The sequence below is a fragment of the Mauremys mutica genome, chromosome 8 (genome assembly GCF_020497125.1).
Source record: "Mauremys mutica isolate MM-2020 ecotype Southern chromosome 8, ASM2049712v1, whole genome shotgun sequence".
Classification (NCBI taxonomy): Eukaryota; Metazoa; Chordata; order Testudines; family Geoemydidae; genus Mauremys; species Mauremys mutica.
Window position 1 is genome coordinate 98,662,527 of NC_059079.1, and position 20,242 is coordinate 98,682,768.

At 41.4% G+C, this 20,242-nt stretch overlaps 1 protein-coding gene and 1 long non-coding RNA gene across 12 annotated transcripts in view; one reads left to right on the forward strand and one right to left on the reverse strand.

The window, feature by feature from the left end:
- Positions 1-294: 294 nt before the first annotated feature.
- On the reverse strand, positions 295-3,879 carry LOC123375919. 2 transcript variants are annotated; one of them, XR_006581623.1, is made up of 3 exons: positions 3,302-3,879; positions 2,559-2,701; positions 295-390 (listed from the first exon to the last, which is right to left on the reverse strand). It is a non-coding gene; the product is annotated as an uncharacterized LOC123375919 (long non-coding RNA). The 2 variants fall into 2 exon arrangements; XR_006581622.1 differs by lacking the exon at positions 295-390 and adding an exon at positions 766-935.
- TCF7 (transcription factor 7) overlaps positions 3,270-20,242 on the forward strand; it is a 115,967-nt gene continuing 98,994 nt past the window's right edge. For 2 of the 10 annotated variants that reach the window (XM_045027338.1, XM_045027336.1), the window contains exons 1-3: positions 4,554-4,860; positions 5,014-5,080; positions 5,762-5,868. In XM_045027338.1, coding sequence (XP_044883273.1) covers positions 4,663-4,860; positions 5,014-5,080; positions 5,762-5,868 — 372 coding nt within the window. In that variant the 5' untranslated portion in view covers positions 4,554-4,662. Of the gene's footprint in view, positions 3,468-4,553; positions 4,861-5,013; positions 5,081-5,761; positions 5,869-20,242 lie in introns of those variants that run through there. The other 8 variants (XM_045027329.1, XM_045027339.1, XM_045027330.1 and 5 more) reach the window with 7 other exon arrangements.

The following is a 20,242-nucleotide window of genomic DNA, read 5'->3' on the forward strand; positions in this document are numbered from 1 at the left end:
ATAGTTTATATATTAGTTTTGGTCTGCTTTTGATATTTGAACACTCCTTGACCACCCTCAGTGTGCGTGTGTGACACATTAGTGTTGCCAACGCTCCCAAATGTATTTATAATTCTGCCCTGCATACCCCACTCCCATTAGTTCTTCCTTCCCAGCTCCCACCCCTGTTCAGTCCCATTAGTTCAGCTCCTCATCAACATCCACCCATCAATTCAGCCCCCTCACTCACTCCCCAGTTCAGCCCAATTCCACCCCCCATTTAGCCTTCCCCCCAGCCTTACCTCCGCTCCTTCTGGGGCTCTTTGCCCTCCTTCCCTAGGCCTGGGGGGCTGCAGCAGCATTCCTTCTTCACCTTCCAGGCTGGGGAGAGGGTAGGTGGGGTTGCCACCACTGAGATACAAAAAACAGGCCAACAGAAATGATCCTGATTTCTGAGCCCCTGGAGCTGCACAGCTGGCAGCATGTGCTGAGCACCCTTATGGATTGCCTGGGACAGAAACCTCATCAAAAGGACAATACTACAGGGGCAGCTCGAGAGTCCCCTTCCCAGGCCCGGAGCTGCAGGAATGAAGAGGAGAGGGAGAAAGGAACAGAGGAGCTGTCCCCTCCCTCACAGGAGGGGTGTGGGAACTGCCCCTATCCCCTCCTATAAAAATGGTGTCAGGAGCAGGGGTGGGAGAGAGCTCTGCTTACTTCCTGCAGCAGCTCTGACATAATAGAGGGGCTCCAGCTCAGACTCCTGAGACTCATATAGAAATCCCCACAGCTGGTAACACTGATAAATAGATCCAGCCATCTCAATCTGAAGCTTCTTTTCACAGAATAATGGGTGGAATCCTGGACCCAACGGCAATGCTCCCAGTGGCTTCAGTAGAGCCAGGACGTCACCCCGTGAGGATGAAGATCCACACTGTGATACTCACAAAACATTTCACCTGTTCGATTTAACACATTTGAACAGTATTCAGCATACACCATGTTGATAAGTGTGGGATGATTAGATTAGATAAAATAGATCTCTTTATTCTTTAAAATGCATAGTTATCACCCGTGACTTAGTCACATAACTTTTCAGAACATTTGTCACTTATTGTACATGTTTAATTGTAGTAAAAAAAATGGAGGGTAATTAGAAAATTTAACAGTGCTGACAGCAGATGTTTCTTTACTTTAGGTGTCTGCTTATAAAAAAAAATGAACAAGTATGTCAGAGGCACAAAGATGACAACAGAAAAGGTTCCTTAATTCACAGATGAGTGCATCTTTCCAAAAACATTAAAATGGAAAAGCTGAATTGATTTAATCACCCATACAAGCGAAACAATGTAATGATGATACTTAGTGCCAAATTGGTCTTTTGGGACCTTTTCCATGTAAATAATACAAATCAAACCTTGAGGTTCAGTGCAGATATGATCTGACAAGTGGGCCAGGCTTTTCACTTTACTTTGATCCAGCTCCAAAACCATACCCAAGGTAAAATTGTGTTGAACCAATTTCCATTTCAATTTTAAACTTTAGACATTTATCATACAGGAAACTTGCCTATAGTGCTTAAAAAACAAGTCTGACTAAACTGACTCATAGCCTTAAACATGAAAATATTTCTATATTTGCTATTAAGACTGAAAAACAATCTACAATATGCCATCTGATGAGATTCTGTATTATCTGATTGTTTTTAATGGTGTGTCCTGGATTTGTACAACTTGACTGGGAATCTTGAAATATTTCTAGCACTGTTCCCCTTAGATTTAGTTGTTTGAACCTATAGTTCTGAAGACAGCAAAGTGGATAAGGCCTTTGTTTTCTAAATGACTTCCCAACTTTACCACATGCTTCCTTTCTACAAATAGCCAGAATATACTCTACAAACGGCAGTGAATTGCTTTAGAAGAAACTCTGGAGGTGTTAATTTTATTTTGATTTACAGACTTCTTTGGTGATTTTGTTATTATAGTTAAGCTTAGGTGTTAATTTTAATTTTATTTTTTACAGTCAAATGTAAAAATAAAAGTCTCTTTCCTTAGAAGATTCAGCAACTTGAAATCTATACAAATAAAGAAAAAAAAATCTTGGCCAATACTTTCAGAACTGGATGCCTAAATATGGATATAGTAACCTACCTTTAGGCACCCAGATTTTTTTTTTTTAATTTCTCTTGTGAATAATATAAATCTTGGGGATTTTTTTAAAACTGCTATTAATTACTAACTGGTGTATTTAGGATTAAAAAGGCTTTTCTCTGTCCTCCCCACCCCCTTTTTTGTTGTTGCATGTGTGGGTCAAGGTTAATGAAAATAAGATAGATCTTTTATTTTGGGCTTTAAATACAATGTTATGTGCCTACCAGAGATATAGGATAAAATATTTGCTCTGCTTGAAGATTATGTGATATTTGTATTCTAAGCCTCACCACAGTGGGTTTCTTTAAATAGAAGCTATACTTTACTCCTAAATTGCTTAAGGCAAAGGAAGCAGAGATGATGTTTTTATGAATGTTTAAATGCAAATGGAACTGAGAGTGAATGCTATGCTAGCTAACATCAAAGGCTCACCAAAATCTCTGCATTAATGAGGCTCTTTGTTTCCTGGATCACAGATTACAACAGGTTTCCAACTCATTGCCAAGGTTTTATCTCCATTTGGGAGGGCTGTAAATCTGACGATTTTTTTTTCAGATGCAAAACAAGAGGATCATCTGAAAGAAAGGAAAATTTAAAGTAGCAAATATTTCATTCAAATTATTCCTCACGTTGATTGCAGCTTTTGATTCTTTTAAAATATAATCTGAAAAAGAAAGGAAATTTACAAACGGATTCGCCTAAACTGTAGCACTTTCATTAATTTGGTTTGACTGAGTAAGGAGATGTATAAGCATTATCATGTATAGTATCTTGTCTATTTCACATATCATTCAGTTTTCCCCATAAAAAAAGTAGCAACCATTTTGTGACATAAAAAAAATCATATCTGGTCACAGTGTTTTTTAAAAATTAAATATATTGCTTACTTTTTAAAGTGGCACCAAATAATTATTCTCACCCCAAAAAGCAATAAAAAGCCACACACAGCACTAAACTTCTTAATTAACAGGCAAAATAGGGACCCAGATTTTCAGCTCAATTCAAGTGTTGAATGCGACAAATATGTGCTATATTGGGTCATAAAGACCAATTTACATGGCGTCACTACAACCTGTAGAAAAGCTCTCCAAAACTCCGGGCTATCTTATGCAATCTTAATTAAGGAAAACAAACAGCGGTGTGTTTTTCTAAGCTACCAGAGACATGCACGGGACCTGTTGTATGTGATCAACTGAGATGAGGCGTTTCCTTTCCATGGGAACTGTGGGGTTGTTGTTGTTTTTTTTCCCTTCAAACTGACGCCAGCACAGACGTGTCTAGGGTCTTTGGAAATTGGCTGCGAAGATGTTTAAATTTCATGTTTCCGGACCCTCCGGGCAAGTTAGGAAAACTAATAATTTTCTGAAATCCGACGTCACGTCTGTGTTCCTAACGAGCACGGGGAGGGGGAGGAGGAGGGTGTTTGCAAGACTTGCAAACGAGAATGCCCCTGCCCAGCACCCAGCCGGGACACCGGGGCTGGGCAGAGGGGACGTGGAGACGGAGCTGGCCCCTTCCAGGAGATGCTCAACCCACTGCCACGCTCCCTCGAGGGCTGCGCGGTGCCCCGGCCCCGGGCGCGCTGGCAGAGACCCGACGACGCCCGGGCTCGGTCAAAGCAGGCTAAAGAAAAATCAGTCTCAAAATCAACCCCCGAAGCCAAAACGGCTGGGAGGGGCCCGCTCCTGCTTCCCCTGTGTCAGTCAGGGGCGTCTCCCGGGGACTCCTCCAGGAGCGGGTCCCCCGGCCAGCCACACGCCCGAGCGAGGTGGGCGGCGCCAGGGCTGGCTCGGGCGCAGGGGGCTGAAATTTAACCGTTCAGCAACTGGTGCCCGGTTGGTCCCAAAATAAAATAAAATTAAAATCTCGCTGTGGAAACCGCCCCTCCCCCGCCGCCCCAGACCTCCCCCGGGCAGCGAGCGGCGCGGGGCCCGAGCCGGGCTGTGCCCCCGGGGCGCCGGGCTGCTCTGGGGTGGGGCCCGGAGCGGGGCCCAGGCTCCCCCCAGCGGGGCTGCCGCTCGCTCGGCGGGGGCGCGCAGCAAGCGAGCGCGGGCCCTTTAAGACAGAGCCGCGCGGGGCTGTGTGTGTGTGTGTGCGCGCGCGAGAGAGAGAGACACACACACACCCCCAACCCCTCCCCTGCGCTGTCAATCAGCCGGCGGCTGCTTTGATGTCTCCAGCCCTTGGCTGCTGGGGCTCCTCCGCCCCGCTCGCACACACCGCTCGGCGCCGGGCGCTCCAGAGCCGCCTCTCTCCCGGCCAGAGCCTCGGGCTTGCGCTCCCCCAGGCTGCGACTTCGCTGAACTTTCCGGAGGCTGGGGGGGGCGGGGAGGGGGGGGTGCTGCTGGCCCCAGGATCCTGCTGCTGCTGCTGCTGCTTCATCACCCCCCAGGCTGCAGCATTGCAACCCCCCCTGCCCCCGCCCCTTCCCCCCCAACAAGGGTTTGATCTCCGGGGGGTGGGGGGAGCGCGGCTGCAGCCGGCCAAGGTGCCGTGTGGCTCGGCAGGGGCGAGGCGGGGACGGGGGGTGGGGACCATGCCCCAGCTCAGCAGCGGCGGAGGGGATGACCTGGGGGCCAATGACGAGATGATCGCCTTTAAGGACGAAGGGGAGCAAGAGGAGAAGATCCAGGAAAACGCCTTCACCGAGCGCGATCTGGCCGACCTCAAGTCCTCGCTGGTGAACGAGTCGGAGAGCAACAGCAGCCCCGCGGCCGCGGCGGCCGATCCGGAGGTGAGAGCCCGCGGCCGGCCGGCCCCCAGCCCGCACAAAGGGCTTTGCCCCCTTCCAGCCGATTTCTTTCTGGTTTATTGCAATGAATAAAACTTTGTCTCTCCCCCCCCCCCCGTCCCCTGCTGTGCTTTTCTCTCCCTCCCTCCCCCACAGGCGATCCGGCGTGTGCAGGATCCTCAAAGGGTTTATCAGGAGAAACTCCCGGATCACATGGAAGATGGTTAGTTTCATAAACCATTCATTTCTCCTGCCCTTCCTCTGTCTGTACCCCCCACCGCCGCCACTTGGGTGATGCGCTGAGTCCTGGGAGCGGGGAGAAGAGAAACTTCGGTTTCTTTCTATAAATCAGAGCAGACACACACAAAAAATCAGGGAGGAACTTTGATTCGCCAGATGAAGAAGCCCTTGCGTGCTTGATCCCTTGGATTGCCACAACGCGAGGGGGTTTAGTCACTCCCTTGACAATTTAATGTGTAAACAATCCTCCCCTTTCTCACAGTGTCTGAAATAGTATTGATCTGCTCGTCTCTTGGTGGGGTCCTGCGAGGCAAGTTTTGCAAAGCGGCGGTGATGCAGGGTGGATGGTCCAGGAATACTGCTGCTGTGTGAAGCCTGCTTCGCCCGAAAGGGAAAAGGCTTGAGCACAAGCTTTTATTTGGCTTTGTTACTAAAGCCAAGTCAGAGCTGTTGTTGATGGGGGTGGGCTAGTCCCACAGATAGAAAATGCAGTCTGTTTAAAAGTCCTAAGGGCAAACTATGCACATGAAATAATTCTACTAGTAGAGAAGGCACCAAAAATATATGATGTACGTAATGTTCTGTTTGCAAACTACAAGCACCTCGCACAGGCAGAGGAATGACCTGTTGCAAGGCAGGTCTTAATGTACTTTCATTTCAACAGGTATAAAGCATCAGGACACGGGGATGTACAAAGGATCTGCTTATTCTGGCTACCCTTTTCTAATGCTCTCAGACCCTTATCTGCCAAATGGATCTATGTCACCTTTGGTGAGTTCACCATGTTTTCGAGAAGTTTTTAACCTTTCACAATTGAAGTATATTGCTGTCTGCCATGCAATCACTTGATGCCAGTGCTTTTACTGACATGATGTAGCATTATTTCTAAAATGCCTAGGACGGTGGCCTAAAGAAAGGAAAAGAAAAAGATCAGAGAGGATAAGTGATGCTCAGCCGTAGGACAGTGGTATAGTTCTGAATTATCCAGAGCGGCGGCTTTTCAGATCACCTCAGCTTCTAGTTTCATCTCCAGTGTTTCAACAAAGAGAGCGAGAGCTACCTCCTCCAGAATGCCCCCTTCATTTTTGCTTAAATATTAGATTAAGGATCTAGCCCCAGATCAACTTCCCCTTGTAAAATGGCTTGCTTTGCGCTGCCCCCTCCCCCCCAAATGAAAGGGTTCAGTTGTGGATGATCTCCATACTGATGGATGTTTTACCATATTTAATTAATTGCAGTTGGTCCTACACAAAGGTCTAATGTGACTAGCAGGCAATGTTTGTTCCAATCTTTATTTTACAGAAGTTTTGCAAAGAAATATCAAGTAAGTTCTAGTAATTGGGTACACTTCAATACTTACAGTAAATTGTGCTAAATGAATTCTTTGATATAGTGTGCTATTTAGGGAGGGGTTTTAGCAGAAAATCCCTACCCATAGCCATCTCTAGCAGAGTTTCCAACAGAAATTGCAACTAACAAACACAAAGGGGCAAATTCTGCCGTCCTTAACATTGCTGTAAATCTGGAGTGATTGCATGGGTTTCAACCATTATTCTGGACTTGGAGGAGTTGTGTAAATGAGAACAGAATATGGTTGTCATTTTTAGTTTTGATCTTACTTCTACAAGATTTTGAAGAATATATTTTGACCTCCTTAATGTACACCTGAGGTTTATGGACTGGAAAAGTAAGAATACAAAAACTGCTGCTCTGAAAAATGCTTTGGTGGTGGGATGCTATGAAAATCTTTGAGTGAAGGTGTAATATAATAACATTTGTGTGCATCATCCAAGCGATTGCAATATCACCAGGTTTAAAGTAGTTAGCTTGCAGGGTAGTGGTGATGTCTAGTTATTTTTGAAATCTACTTGTGTCTGTAATGCAGTTACACTTTACCGGGCAGATCTTCAGCTGGTGGAGTTATAGTAATTCCACCAAAGTCCGCATATAGCAGCTGAGGACCTGCCTCTACGTTTTTATAATTTTCTTCATTGTACAAAAATAAATGATATATTTGCAAGGCAGTGCCAATATGGAGCATTGTATATGCATCTTGTTGCTTGCTTACTATCCCCCTACCCTTTACTCCAGGTTCCTGTTAATCCCCTCATTTCTCTAACAGATTATGCTCTTCTTTCACTATTATATTTTGAAGCGTGATACTAAAGTTGTTTTTTACAATGGCATTAATTTGTGCTCCCTAGTACAGAACTTGGATGAGCTGTCACTTGTGTTGGCATGGGAGCTATTCAGATGCTTCAGAAGTCTGTGAATATTTATATCAATCTTAACCCTTTGCAGATCTTATTCTATTGGTTAAAACTGTGGCAGCCTATTTATTAGCAGTGTGGTTAAGAAATAGGCTTTTGGTTAGTGACCCAGTTAAGGAACCTCCCACCACCGCTAATGTAAAAAAGTACAGGTTTACAGTTGGAGGAAGACAGAGTAAAACAAACAGTACAGAAATCAAGAGAGTGAAAAATGACAAGCAGGGTGGGCATGATTCAAAGCCCATTAAAATCAGTGGAAATCTTTTAAATCAAGCCATACAGATTGTGCAATGCCTTAAGTTTGGTGGATCGAAATGGTGATTTAATTTTCTCTCTCAAAATCTGCAGTATATTTAAGAAGTATGGAAAGAGTTCTTCCTTAAGTCAAAGAGAAGTTGCTAGTCTTCCTTTAAGTGTAAAGAAGGTGCAATATGTATAACTCTAATATCTTCTTCCGGGCAATTTGGTCTGTGCTGGTATTGACTGATTATACAAAAGTTAACCTAGTAAGTATTTTTACTACTATCATTTGTGATTATATTAATACTGTCCATGTTTTATAAGAAGTAGGTCTTGATCTGATGGTTATTCCCACTGATTGTGTGATCAGCATTCTGACTGATTTGGGATACTGTACTCGTCCTCCAAGAAAAATATTGTGTTTTTTAATTAAAATTCTGGCAGGTTAAGGAAGTGGAGTTTGTTTTCTTTTAATGTGTGAAAAATGGGGTTGTACATCACTGTAGTGCATCTACTTGGTAGTGAAGTATTTTCTCTAACTGGGGTTTCCTGTGAACATTTGTAGGCGGCTGGGATGAATTTTGTAATCCTCCCCCCGCCGAAAAAAGAGAATGAGCCAGGCAGTGCTTTTTCAAACTGTCAGAGGGGTTTTTCATTAAACCATTGAAAAAAATATATATACCTCAGGCATAGCAAAGATCCAAGAACATTCAGAATTAAGGCTGAAAGTTGAACCCCTGCACTATAGTGTGTTATAAAATTATATATTGTCTGGAGAGTCCTGCTTTACTTAGACATGGTGTTGCGAATTAAGGCTGGAGTTAGTTTGGAGTGTCTATACTTTTGTGAACAAGTCACAACTTTAGCATTACTGTGGTAACATTAATTTTTTTTAAATTTATTTTCACACTAGCCCCAGTTGTGTTTCAGTTTCCCTTAGGGCTCAGTCGTAGCTTGCTAACTGAAGTAATGGACAGGAGTGCTTGAACTGATCTCTTGTCAAGACCTCATATCATAGTAGGTTTCATATATACATATACATTTTATTGAAATGCACCCAATCCTGATTTTTATGTGCATGTGTGCCTTTCTTGAACCATGATTTAAAAGTGAGTTGGTGCTTGAGTTCATCAACAGTAGAATGCTCCAGTTGATGGGTTTTGCTCTCACCTTACAGTGAGATGGTGGCTAAAGGCCCTAGGTGCTGGAACTAGGGATGCTAAAATAGAATTTAGCCCTGTCTTGTACTAGTACTGGAGGAGACACAAAACTGACTGGCTTGTCTAGAAAACTCTGCCACACCCCCGTTGAAGTAATTTTCATCATATATGGGGTTTACAATGTGGTGCAATGGCTCTCAACACCCCCATTATACAAATTACTCCAGCACCCCTGCTAAAGACCTCATTTTAGTGCCCTGTGGTCAGCTATTTAGCTCTCTGGTCAAATTCAGGCTGCCCCTGCAATAGACCGACAAGGCTCTTTTAATGTGATTATGATAGATCATATTGATACCTGCTTGAGCACGCTTTGCACAGATTGTGGATATATTAGGTCATAAGGTGTTCTGGACTAGCATTGTGAACATTGGTGCTGCATATGTGTATCCAGGGACCAATCGTGCACTCCATCCTCTGAAAAAGCTAGAGCTTTCTCAAGAACAGAAGGTGTAGACTCTGTCAGTTACAAATCTGCATGAAACTTCCAATGAATGAAATCAAAAAAGTATATCCTTTTTTTAAATGGTACAAATGACTTTTAAAGCAAATTAAGGTGCCTCCTTAGTAGTTAAATCTGTCTTTTAGGTAGTTACAAACAGTAGAGGTCAAACATGTTAAAACTTTGATCAGATTAAAATCTTCTTGCTCTGGTTGTATAATTGAGTTTAGGCCTGAGGGAGTTTTCTGAACATTGTTACATCTTGTAGCGCATGGTAGTTAAAGGTTTTCAGAAGCACTGATAAGTTCCTGCATTTTGTATATGGGAATATAAAATAAGGAAATTAACTGCGTGGTAGTGGAAGTGCGTAGGGGCCAACCTTGCGCTTCTAAAGTTAGTGACAGAATTCCCAGTGACTTTAACTGGGCAGGATCAGACCATCTAGTCCTGGGGCTAAATTTTGCTGTTATTTTCCATGCAACACAGTTGGATTTGGTAGGCTTGTAAGGTAATTTAGGGAATAATTAATGCTTTTCAAATACAAGGCTAAGACTCTGGAGTGGCTTTCCCATTCTTCGGACTCCAGCAAACTGAGGCTTCAGTGCCCCCAGTTATCTGGAAAACAAACACCCCACAGAATCTCTTTAAAAGTATTTAAGAATAGATCTTCAAACCAAAGCTCAAATTGGAAGGGGGAAAGTAGAAGTACTATCTTAAGCTTCACCCATTTGAGATGCCACAGTGAGATGCCATTGACAGAAGATTGCATGGATTTTCAAAATCTGATACACTATAACTCTGCGGGGCTCCTCGGATTTGGTTCTTTCTCAGTGGGGTTTGACTACAACCTTGGGCCAGGCTGGATTAAGGTATAGCCACACAAGGCATATGCCTATGGCCCCAGTTCTCAGGCGTCATGTCATAATATCAGAATCTGTTTGAGCTAAAAGAGAATCTCCATTAGCTGTTAGCAGTATGACATCTATGGCACACAGTGAACCAGTTCAGTTTCCATTCAGTAGAAGGCAGTGCTACACAAACTCTAACCACTTCCATAGAATACATTAGCATTTACTCAATATAAAAAAGAAGTCCATCTTCCTTAAACCAAACCAGACATACTAAGAACCTCCTCAGAATTATCCTCTGTAGCCCATTTCACCTGGGAGGAGTCCAGAGTTTTCTAGACAAGCCAGTCAGTTTTGTGTCTCCTCCATTACTAGTACAAGACAGGGCTAAATTCTATTTTAGCGCTTTTCCCTCAGAGATGCAAAGTTGCCTTCTCAATAACTGAAAATCGCGTCCTGTTCCTGGCAAGTTCCCTCCACTTGCTGTGCCAAAGTATTACATAGCAAAACACTGATCCCTAACTCTCCAGAATATGAACAGAAAAGTAGTATTACAAGAAGTGGCCAACGAATACTGTGTAAATGTAATTCAGTGAGCTACTCAAATATACTTTAAATCTGGAACTTTGGGTTCACATTCCCATTGGTGCAAATATTGTAATGGTTTGAGATAAAAAATGTTAGGGTCAAATTCTGGCCCTATTGTAATCAATGGCAAAACTCTTACTGGGTTCAGTGTAATCATAATGTGTCAATATCTATCTCTTTAGATCAGGGGTAGGCAACCTATGGCACGGGTGCCGAAGGTGGCACGCGAGCTGATTTTCAGTGGCACTCACACTGTCCAGGTCCTGGCCACTGGTCCAGGGGACTCTGCATTTTAATTTAGTTTTAAATGAAGCTTCTTAAACATTTAAAAAACCTTACTTACTTTACATACAACAATAGTTTAGTTATATATTATAGACTTATAGAAAGAGACCATCTAAAAATGTTAAAATGTATTTCTGGCACACGAAACCTTAAATTAGAGTGAATAAATGAAGACTCCGCACACCACTTCTGAAAGGTTGCCGACACCTGCTTTAGATGCTCAGGGCCATATAAATACCTGATTAGATAGATTAGCTCAGACTAGCAGCTGCAAAGGAAAAGTAGCTCTGTGCCTTACCATTAGTGCCTGCTGCTGAGTGAAATCAGTAGAGCCATCATGATTTCAATCAGTTTCTCTTGACGGTAGGTGCCACACTATTGGGCACAAGTGGGACAGTGCTCTTCCCCTGCAGGTGCCAACACCAGTTATCCTGCTTCTGTCACTTGGAGGGAAAGGAGATAGTTAAGTGACTGCCTGGCCAAGGGACATTGCTCTCCCCTGACCAAATCACATCTTCTACCTCTTCACCTTGCTCGAGATCAGATGAGGGTGAAAATAGTTCTTTATATTCAAAGTGAAATGTTGGATGGTCGAATGTACCAAGAGACACAAATTCCAAAGTATTCTATTTACGTTTGGTTCAGCTGTGGTCATATCCTGAGGAAAATTTAATTTCTGGGGATTCATGTTGTACCACCATATTGTATTTGAAGCAGTACTTGAAATAATTGAACTATTTGAAATAAATTAGAGAGTTCTGTGTAAGAAGCAATGACAGGGTATGCCCTCCCGGTAATAATACTTTCTTTTAAAAAAAATTTGACTGAAAAAAGTTGAAGAAAAATCTCACATATAAAAAAAACGTATGTTTCTATAACTCTCTTTGCTTGTGAATAGCTGTATGCACATGTTTAAAGGGTGTAGTATATGTATCCTCCCACAACAATTCCTTAATAGGATACCTTGTCACTTGTTGCATCAATCATGAGCATAGTTTACTGGTATTTAGTTGTAATTACGTTAATTTTGACATGTGTTAAAGTCACCACCCATGCAGGTTGGATTATTGTTGTTGCTGTTTGTTAAAGTGTTACCAAATCAGCTGTGTGAATATCTTAAAAACAAACCTAAACCAAAACTCACAAGGCTCATCCGTGTTAATGATTAATGTCCTGGAAACTTTCACTTTGAAGAACAAAGTGATTTTTAGGTTTATCAGGGATACAGTGTGTCTGAAACAAGGGAACATACTTGTTAAACCTAATACTCACCATTTTGCTCTTTGCAAATTGAGATTAAAAAATAAAATCTTTAACACAATATTGCTCCAAGCTCAAGACTAACACATTTCTGCCTGCAGTCAGTTTTTTACAGTCAACTTACAGACACTATTAAACCTCTGTGTTCACATAGAAATCCTCAGTGCAGAGTTGCCAGCAGAATGCTTCTCTTGTTTACCTGTACATGTAACCATTTGTGACTAACCATGCAAACACATTAACACGTCCGTATGGCTGACTATATTTACTATCTCATAGTGTATCTATTATGGGCCAGATTTTAATAATAGATATGAGCAGCTTGTATCCCTGTGTATCTTAGAAAATCTGCTAGTATAGCAAATCTTTCAGGGTGCGGTTATGTGCATTGCACACCTAAGATTAAAGTCTGATCCTTACTGTCTATGTATAAAGATGTCAGATTACAGTTGTACACTGACACGTACCAGCTGTTTTTAAGGAAGTATCTATCACTCATGCTTATTTCACCTATACGGTTCTGTCTGGCAGTGGTTACATTTGCACTGTAAGTATTACAGTGACACCATATTTAAAGTTCCTTTAGTGAAATTTAGCATTTCACTTTCATGATTCACTTGTGGCCTTAGAAAAAATAAAGGAAATTCATAATCCAACATCCTCTACCTCTGCTCATATAAAATTTAAATGAATGATGTGAGTTCTTTTGTAGGGAGATGAATGATATTTTCTTGGACAGAGTAGGTTTGTGTGAGTTGTAATAAAGTCTGTGCATCTGCCATTCAGTCAAGACTTCTGCCTTGGGTGAGAGTCCAGATGGAAACCCCCCAAGGGTTTCATGCATTCATTGTTGCTTTGATTCTGCAATGGGCCACTTCCGCTGTAGTGCTGGCCATCCACAAAGTACTTTGCTGTAGTGGTTCCTGGGGTAGTGTATCGCCACAACCAGAACTGCAGCTTCCCTCTCACTTACTACCTTGAATCAGTGATGCATGACCCTACTTAGAGTGACTCAACATCAGACAATACTCATTCCTTTATTCTCTGCTGCTATTCTTTAGCTTTTTATGCCTCTCTCACTACAGCTTACTTCTTTATCTTGGTGCTTTTTCTTGGTACTGTCATCATCTCTCAAAGAGTACTCTACATTGTTGCCTCAATTTACCAGTGGTGGGTGGAGGTCACAAAGGCAGTAAACTATGTACATGACTCTTGTCAGAGTCTTAAAGGAGTCACCATCCTAGGGGAAAGTTCTCAGCCTACACAATGTCCTGTGTTGCTGCTACAGTGGGATCTCATGAATATCCCCACGTGGGCTCTTTCATGTTGTCTTCTTTCAAATAGCTCCTCAAGAAAAAAAAAAAGCTATAACATGATATTTGCTCATTAATCTTCCTGGATCTGGAAGATGGAACAAAAGTTCAATAGGAGGACTTGATGACTCAGAGGAGTTTTAACGGGCTACAGAGCTGTTCACTTTGTGGTTGCTAGTTCTAATCTAGCTGGATCATAGAGGCCTAAAAACCATTACTATCTGATAGGCTACTGCACTGACTCCTCTCAGTTTGTCATCTCAGTCTAGTTCCTGATGGACTTGTGCCTGCATTATAAGAGCCACTGTTGCTGTTGAGCTGGCTGGTTAGCTGTCCCAACAGACAGCAAGTTCTGAATGATCTGGATAATGGAATGTCTTCTCACCCTGCTATGTTAGTGCTGAGGCACGCTTGGCACCTCATGCTGTCTGCACCAAAAACTATTGTGTGCATACACTGAGGACTTCATTCTCTAGGGCAACCAGTTCAGCACATTTTAGGAGCATTACATCCTCCTCCTTTGTTTTTGTAAAGGAAATCACAGCATCACATACTTTTGAGCCTTGAGGATCCAAATGCGCACAAAGGCCTTTTCTCCATCACCTCTAAACCAAATTGGCCAAATCTCTCTCACTGTACATTGGTCTCTCCTCACCATGTGACGCATAATCACCGCAGAGACCCACCCTTTTCTGTCGGTTTGCATTTAGAGGTTTCTGAATTAACACCATACTCCAAGCTACTGAGGGCTAAATTCTGCCACCATTACTCAAGCTGAGTAGTTTAATGGAAATCAGTGGGATTACTCAGAGTGAGATACTACTTAATGTGAGTAAGGATGGCAGAAACTGGCCCCTAACTTAACTCATAGATGTAAGTTATTGAAGGAAGCAGTTGACTGTCCAGGAAGGATAAGCCTTTGAACAAGCCCTTTGTGGTTTAGCTCTGAGCAATGGTACCTCTAGTTAGGAAGCCCATCTGCTTCTCTTTTCTCCACACCTGATATATGGAGTGTTTAGTTCAAGTCAGAAATAAAGTGAGCTGCTGATCATCTTGGTGCATAATTTTTTTAAAATATAAATGTGATACATATTGAACTATTAGAAAGCGTCAAAAGATAAAATGTATATAACATGATTCTAAAAGGAGATATTCTGCAAAGCCTATCAATGCAGCAGCTTTTTTTTTTTTAAATTTCAACAGCTAATATCAGGGTTTTTTATGCATTTATTTTTATCAATTTAAATTCACAGTTGTGGGAAATTATGAAGGGTGCCAGAATGGGGGTGCAGACAGTTAATGACAGATGTTGAGATTCAAAAAGTTAAAACTTTAATTGTTAAAACACAAACTGTCAACAGCACATGTCAGACTGTACAAGTCAATACTTTTAAATCAAACTAACTTCTCAAGCAACATTTTTCTTTTTTGCCTATAACTACATTTCAATCATCAGAGGAAATATTTTTCATCAGTTTGTGTGTGTGTGGGGAGGGGGTGAAATTGATGTTTTACTGACATTTACAGATAAAAATCTAATGCGTCGAAGCCTACTTATTGTGAGGAGTCATTTCATATGTATTGGTGAGTATTAAAAAATTCTCTAGAGGATCTATGACTGACTGTTTGCTTTAATTATTGACTAGAAGGCTTAATTCTCTGTGATCTAGTAGTATTGTTAAGATGACATTGGTGTAAATGGTCACTCAGCAATGTTTCTAGGTATCTAAATATCTTGTGATTGTTCCTGGTCTTCTTTCTCCTTCCAAGTCAGAGTTGCTTTCTTGTCTTTCAGTGGCATAGGAAAGGGATCATGGTTGGGGGGTGCATCCATACTCTGGCAAGCCCCAGCTGACAAAGTGGCCTTTTGGCGCCATTGGTATCCAGACTGTCAAACTGGCCAGAAGCTCAAGATAAAAGGGTCGCTAAGGTGGCCGACACCCCCAACCTCTGGTCCCGTGCTAAGCACAGCTCAGCTGCACCAAAGAGTCTGATCCATTTTGTTTTACTCAGTCCCAAAATTAGTATTCTCTTAAAAACTAACATGGGAGGTTTTAACTACACACTAAAACTAGGTATTTTAATCTAGAGCACTTTCCACATCCACTTAGAATAGTTTGAAGTCTGATCAAATGTTAGGCAAAAAACACTGAGTGTCTCTTTTGTTCCGCTGAGCTGTTTGAACTGTATACACAAAATACACATCTGTGTAAAAGAGCCACACAGTAATCATGGACTGACCAAATAAGTATATTTTTTAAAAACGTGATTCAAACCCTATGCTGTATGCTGAATTTATTTTCTCCTGTGGTTTATTCTTTGGAATGGCATATGTTAGTGGAAACAGATTCTTCTGTGATGTGACATACACAAGAAGGAAAATGTGAGAGGCTAGAATCACAAAGTATTATTGACTCAGCAAAAGGGCAACAAAATGAGCATGTTTTTTAAATAATTGTTTAGTTGATGTTCTTCACGCAAGGTTCTTGAAATGAACCTGTGTTCTAACAGAAGAGTGGTCCTACAGATATTGGTTTCATGTTTGGGAGATAAAATCTCCTAAAATCTACCAAATGAAAATTGATTCCTGTTCTACGGCATGGAATGGTTAATTATTTGGATCTCATAAAATATTGCATCCTGGAAATCACTAGCACATGCTTTTGTGTCATGTAAGTTGAAAGAGAAAAGAAGTTGTTTCCTGCTGAAAAAATGTTCTGCATCCAACTTCCTTTAATATGACTTTGCTGTTTAGATGTTGGACCAAATTCTGCTCTCAGTTACACTGGCAGGCATAACCTAATTGACACTGGTATAATGGAGACCAAAATCTGGCCTTTGGACTGTGGTTTCATGCCATAACTTACAACAGGTGGCAATGTGGGCTTTGAAATCAGAACACTAAGAGGCAAGCAGATTTTCAGGTCCCTACTAACGTTTTCTGGGCTCATGTGTTGATTTGATGAAATGCCATGACAACCAATTTTGTTACTTAGGACAAACAAATACTAACCCTAAATCTGAAGCAGAAGCAATAATATAAAGTAAGAAATGAAAAAAAATTCTTAAATGTTCTCTGATACAAACCAATTTGAGCAGGACTCTACACCATATGAAACACATTATAAATACTCTTGTAAAATCCACATCATTATACCACATGAAAAGCTGGGTCCTAAAAATAGCCATTCACAGAGGATGCTGGCTAGTAGTAATTTCGGCAATCATGAAATAGTTGCGTTGACATCCACATGCATGCACACCCACAGAGTGCTCTGACTTGAATACACTTAGCAACGGGACATTATTGTCCCATAAATAGTCTTCCATCTATTGCCTTTTCTTTCTGCTTTTATTCCTGCTCCTCTGACTAGTTTTATTGAAAAAATGGGTAATCAGTAGAGATTTGCTTTCTCACAGGAAAACGCTTTCCTTGTCATCAATTTGACAGCCTCAGTGCTTGAAAACATCAGCTGTGTTCTCCTTTCACCATTCTTCTGAATTATTCCTCTTTTTTCCCCCCTCAATAGGGAAGTTCTTCTCACAGGCATTGTCAATAGAATTTCCTTAAACAGTCAAATTTTCCTTGTATGGTTTATTAAGTTTTCAGTTTGTCATAGAAGCAAAGCATATACTTGCCTGATATTTAGAAGTGTGGCTGTCAAAACTTATATTCTTACCTAGCGCTCTAGGTTTAAGAACTGCCATGCCTAATCAGACCATGTTGTTTAGTATTGGGAGGAATGTGCAAGAAAGTCACCAGTAGGCAATTATGGAATAACTTGTCCAAAAGGAAAGCTTCTTCCTAACCTCATCAGTTAGTTTCGCTTATGCCTTGAAGCCTGAGAATTTATAATCTTCAAACTTTGGAATTTGGGAGGCAGATCCTCAGCTAATGTAAATTCTCATAGCTCCATGGAAAACAATGTTAGGTCAATTTACATCAGTTGAACTTCCTCTGTTTTTAAAAAAAATCCTCACTATTTTAAGGGTATTTCTTTTTTTTAAAAAGTTTGCAATGTAGGTGAGACCATGGATCCAAGAATCTTCAAATTTTGAATGAGGGTGTTCTGAATGTTGTGGCTTAAGCCCATCCCTACCTTTAACTGTATGTCTCCTCTAAACCCACTGGAAACTATTTATTTCCCTGAAAGTTAGTTTGCTTATGGGATTGGGAGAAAAGCTTTGGAGATATCAAACACAATAATAGGGTGTTCAAGAAAATAGCTGGCATGAAAACCATAGCTGGCATTATATAGCTGGCATGAAAACCATTACGTCTGAAGTTTCATTCAAATCAGATGTAACTGTGGTTGTAATGGTATAGTAGACAAAGTCTTTGGGAAATACAAGTTTAAGTGATTCACGGTGGGAGTTTTACTCAGCCTTTAAATTGTGTTTTAACTTAAAGGGTAAATCTTGTCCCACGTCCAGCTTCAGAGTTCCTTTCCAGTGGTAACATTGTCTAACATTTTTATTCAAGCTGTTGAATGTTTACAAGCCTTCAGTAAGTTTGAAGAATCAAGTGACATCAAATAACTTAGCTGTTGCTAATGTAGTTCCTTAGAAGACAGAGGGGAAACCCTGATGAAATAGTCCTTAGAATTTGGACTTCTACAAGCCTCAGAGTAAATGTATTCACAATGAATACAATCAGTGTTTTAAGGGTATATCCCCATCTCAAGAGGTAAGCAATCCAGGCTCACAACCTGACTAACTTCATGGCTGAGACCAAGGTCACATTTGGCAATATAAGTGTGTCTAGGTTTCCTGCCACTCCACTGGCCTGGTACAGGGAAACTTTGTGGGGTACTTATGAGCAGAACCCACTAAACAATACATGTTAGATTGGTGCTACGTTTGAGTATTGGAAGTTCTTAGTGGCACTTGAATGCAAGAGTTAACGTAGAGGCAGTTTTACTCATGCATTCAAAAGAAAGACAGAGTTGCTCATTACATCAAATTACAGTTTTCAGTGTTTGGCGTTGATTGAAATTATTGTGTAACTAGAAACATTGTAAACCTGCTTGCAAAGGTATGACTGTAATATATTCAAAATTACATTAGTTGTATTACCATAGTGCCTAGAGGATCAGGTTCCTATAGCACTACACACTGTACAAAAAACAGACATTTTTTTGTAAGGATTTAAGCCCAGCCCACATATATGAACCAACACAGTAGGTCTTGGCTAAACCTAATCTATGTTGCATGGTGGGAATTTAACTCATGATTTTCTGGTTTAAAAAACAAAAAAAACTAAACAACTTTGGCCTCTAGTACTCCACTGCCTTATAGCTGACTCTCTCTTTTTGAAGAGACAAGGTGGGTGAAGTAATCTCTTTAATTGGGCCAACTTCTGTTGGTTACAGAAACAAGCTTACACAGAGCTCTTCTTCAAGTCCTGAAGAAGAGCTCTGTATAAGCTTGCTTCTCTCACCAACAGAAGTTGGTCCAATTAAAGATAATTACTTCACCCATCTTGTCTCTCGAATATCCTGGGACCAATACAGCTACAACACCACTGCATTTCTCCTTTTTTAGACTTCCCGCCACTAGCAGGTGAGACCATTGCAAACTAATAAGCACTTGAGCAATTTTAAACACATTCCGCCTAACACAGGGGATTGCATTAAACCCTTAGGGCCAACTGTCTTACAAATAAGACTTTGATCTTCACTTTTGTGACAGTTACTCTTTTGGCTACCATGATGAAGACAAATAGAGTAGAATGATTGTGCAACCTGCTCACCTCACAGACAGGCTTGAAAAAATGAAACGAAGCAAACAGTAGAAATTGTTTGACACAGGATACTTGATGGGGAGGTGGCTACATATCTGACATACAAGTTACAGTTGAACAAAGAGCTGAGATCCAGCCCCAGAGACTAACTTCTGTCATGTGACTGGAGGGAGGAAGTGAAGATCAGACTTTTACCAACACTTGTGTGTCACACTTATTATATGGTGTCAGAAGAAAGTGAAATCTCTGGTAAAATGGAGATAATTAAGGTGCCAAAATCCCTCAGCTGGAAGGAAACCTGGCACAGAGCAGGAGGAGGTGGTTGCACCATTTCCAAATTTTTTAATGGAAGCAGTTGGTATTGCAAAGAAGTTGGAAAGGGTGGAATCCTCCACACTGCTGCAGAGGGCAGACCTGAAAGCAGTGAAGATCCACAATCCACAGGGAGCATGGAAATGATGGCAAAACATTCAAAAGTGTCACCTGAAAACATTGCCAGGTGAGACCAGTGATGATTACATTATACTCCTGCATAATGAAGTTAGTCACGTTAGTCCATTTGTTCAAATACTAGAAACCAAATTGTTTGTGACTTAACTTATAATTCAGTCAAAACCCATGGTTATTGCCAAATCAAGTCCAAAACTTGCAAACAACTGTGGATGTCTGCAGGACTAGTGAAAACTGTTTCCCAGACTGTGTTAAGTAGCAGGGAAAGAACAGACGTGCATGTAAATAAAAATATGTTCTAAGGGATTACGGCAGAATACTAGGATAAACAAGGAGACCAGATTTGTCTTCAGTAAGTGTGCAGGCAGAGGTGTCCAGCACAGAGGTTGGTGTCATTCATACAATGACATTCAAAATGGTTGCTAGGCACAAGTTGGGGAAAAAAATGCAAAAAAATACATGAACTGTGAATCCCAACCATGAAACACA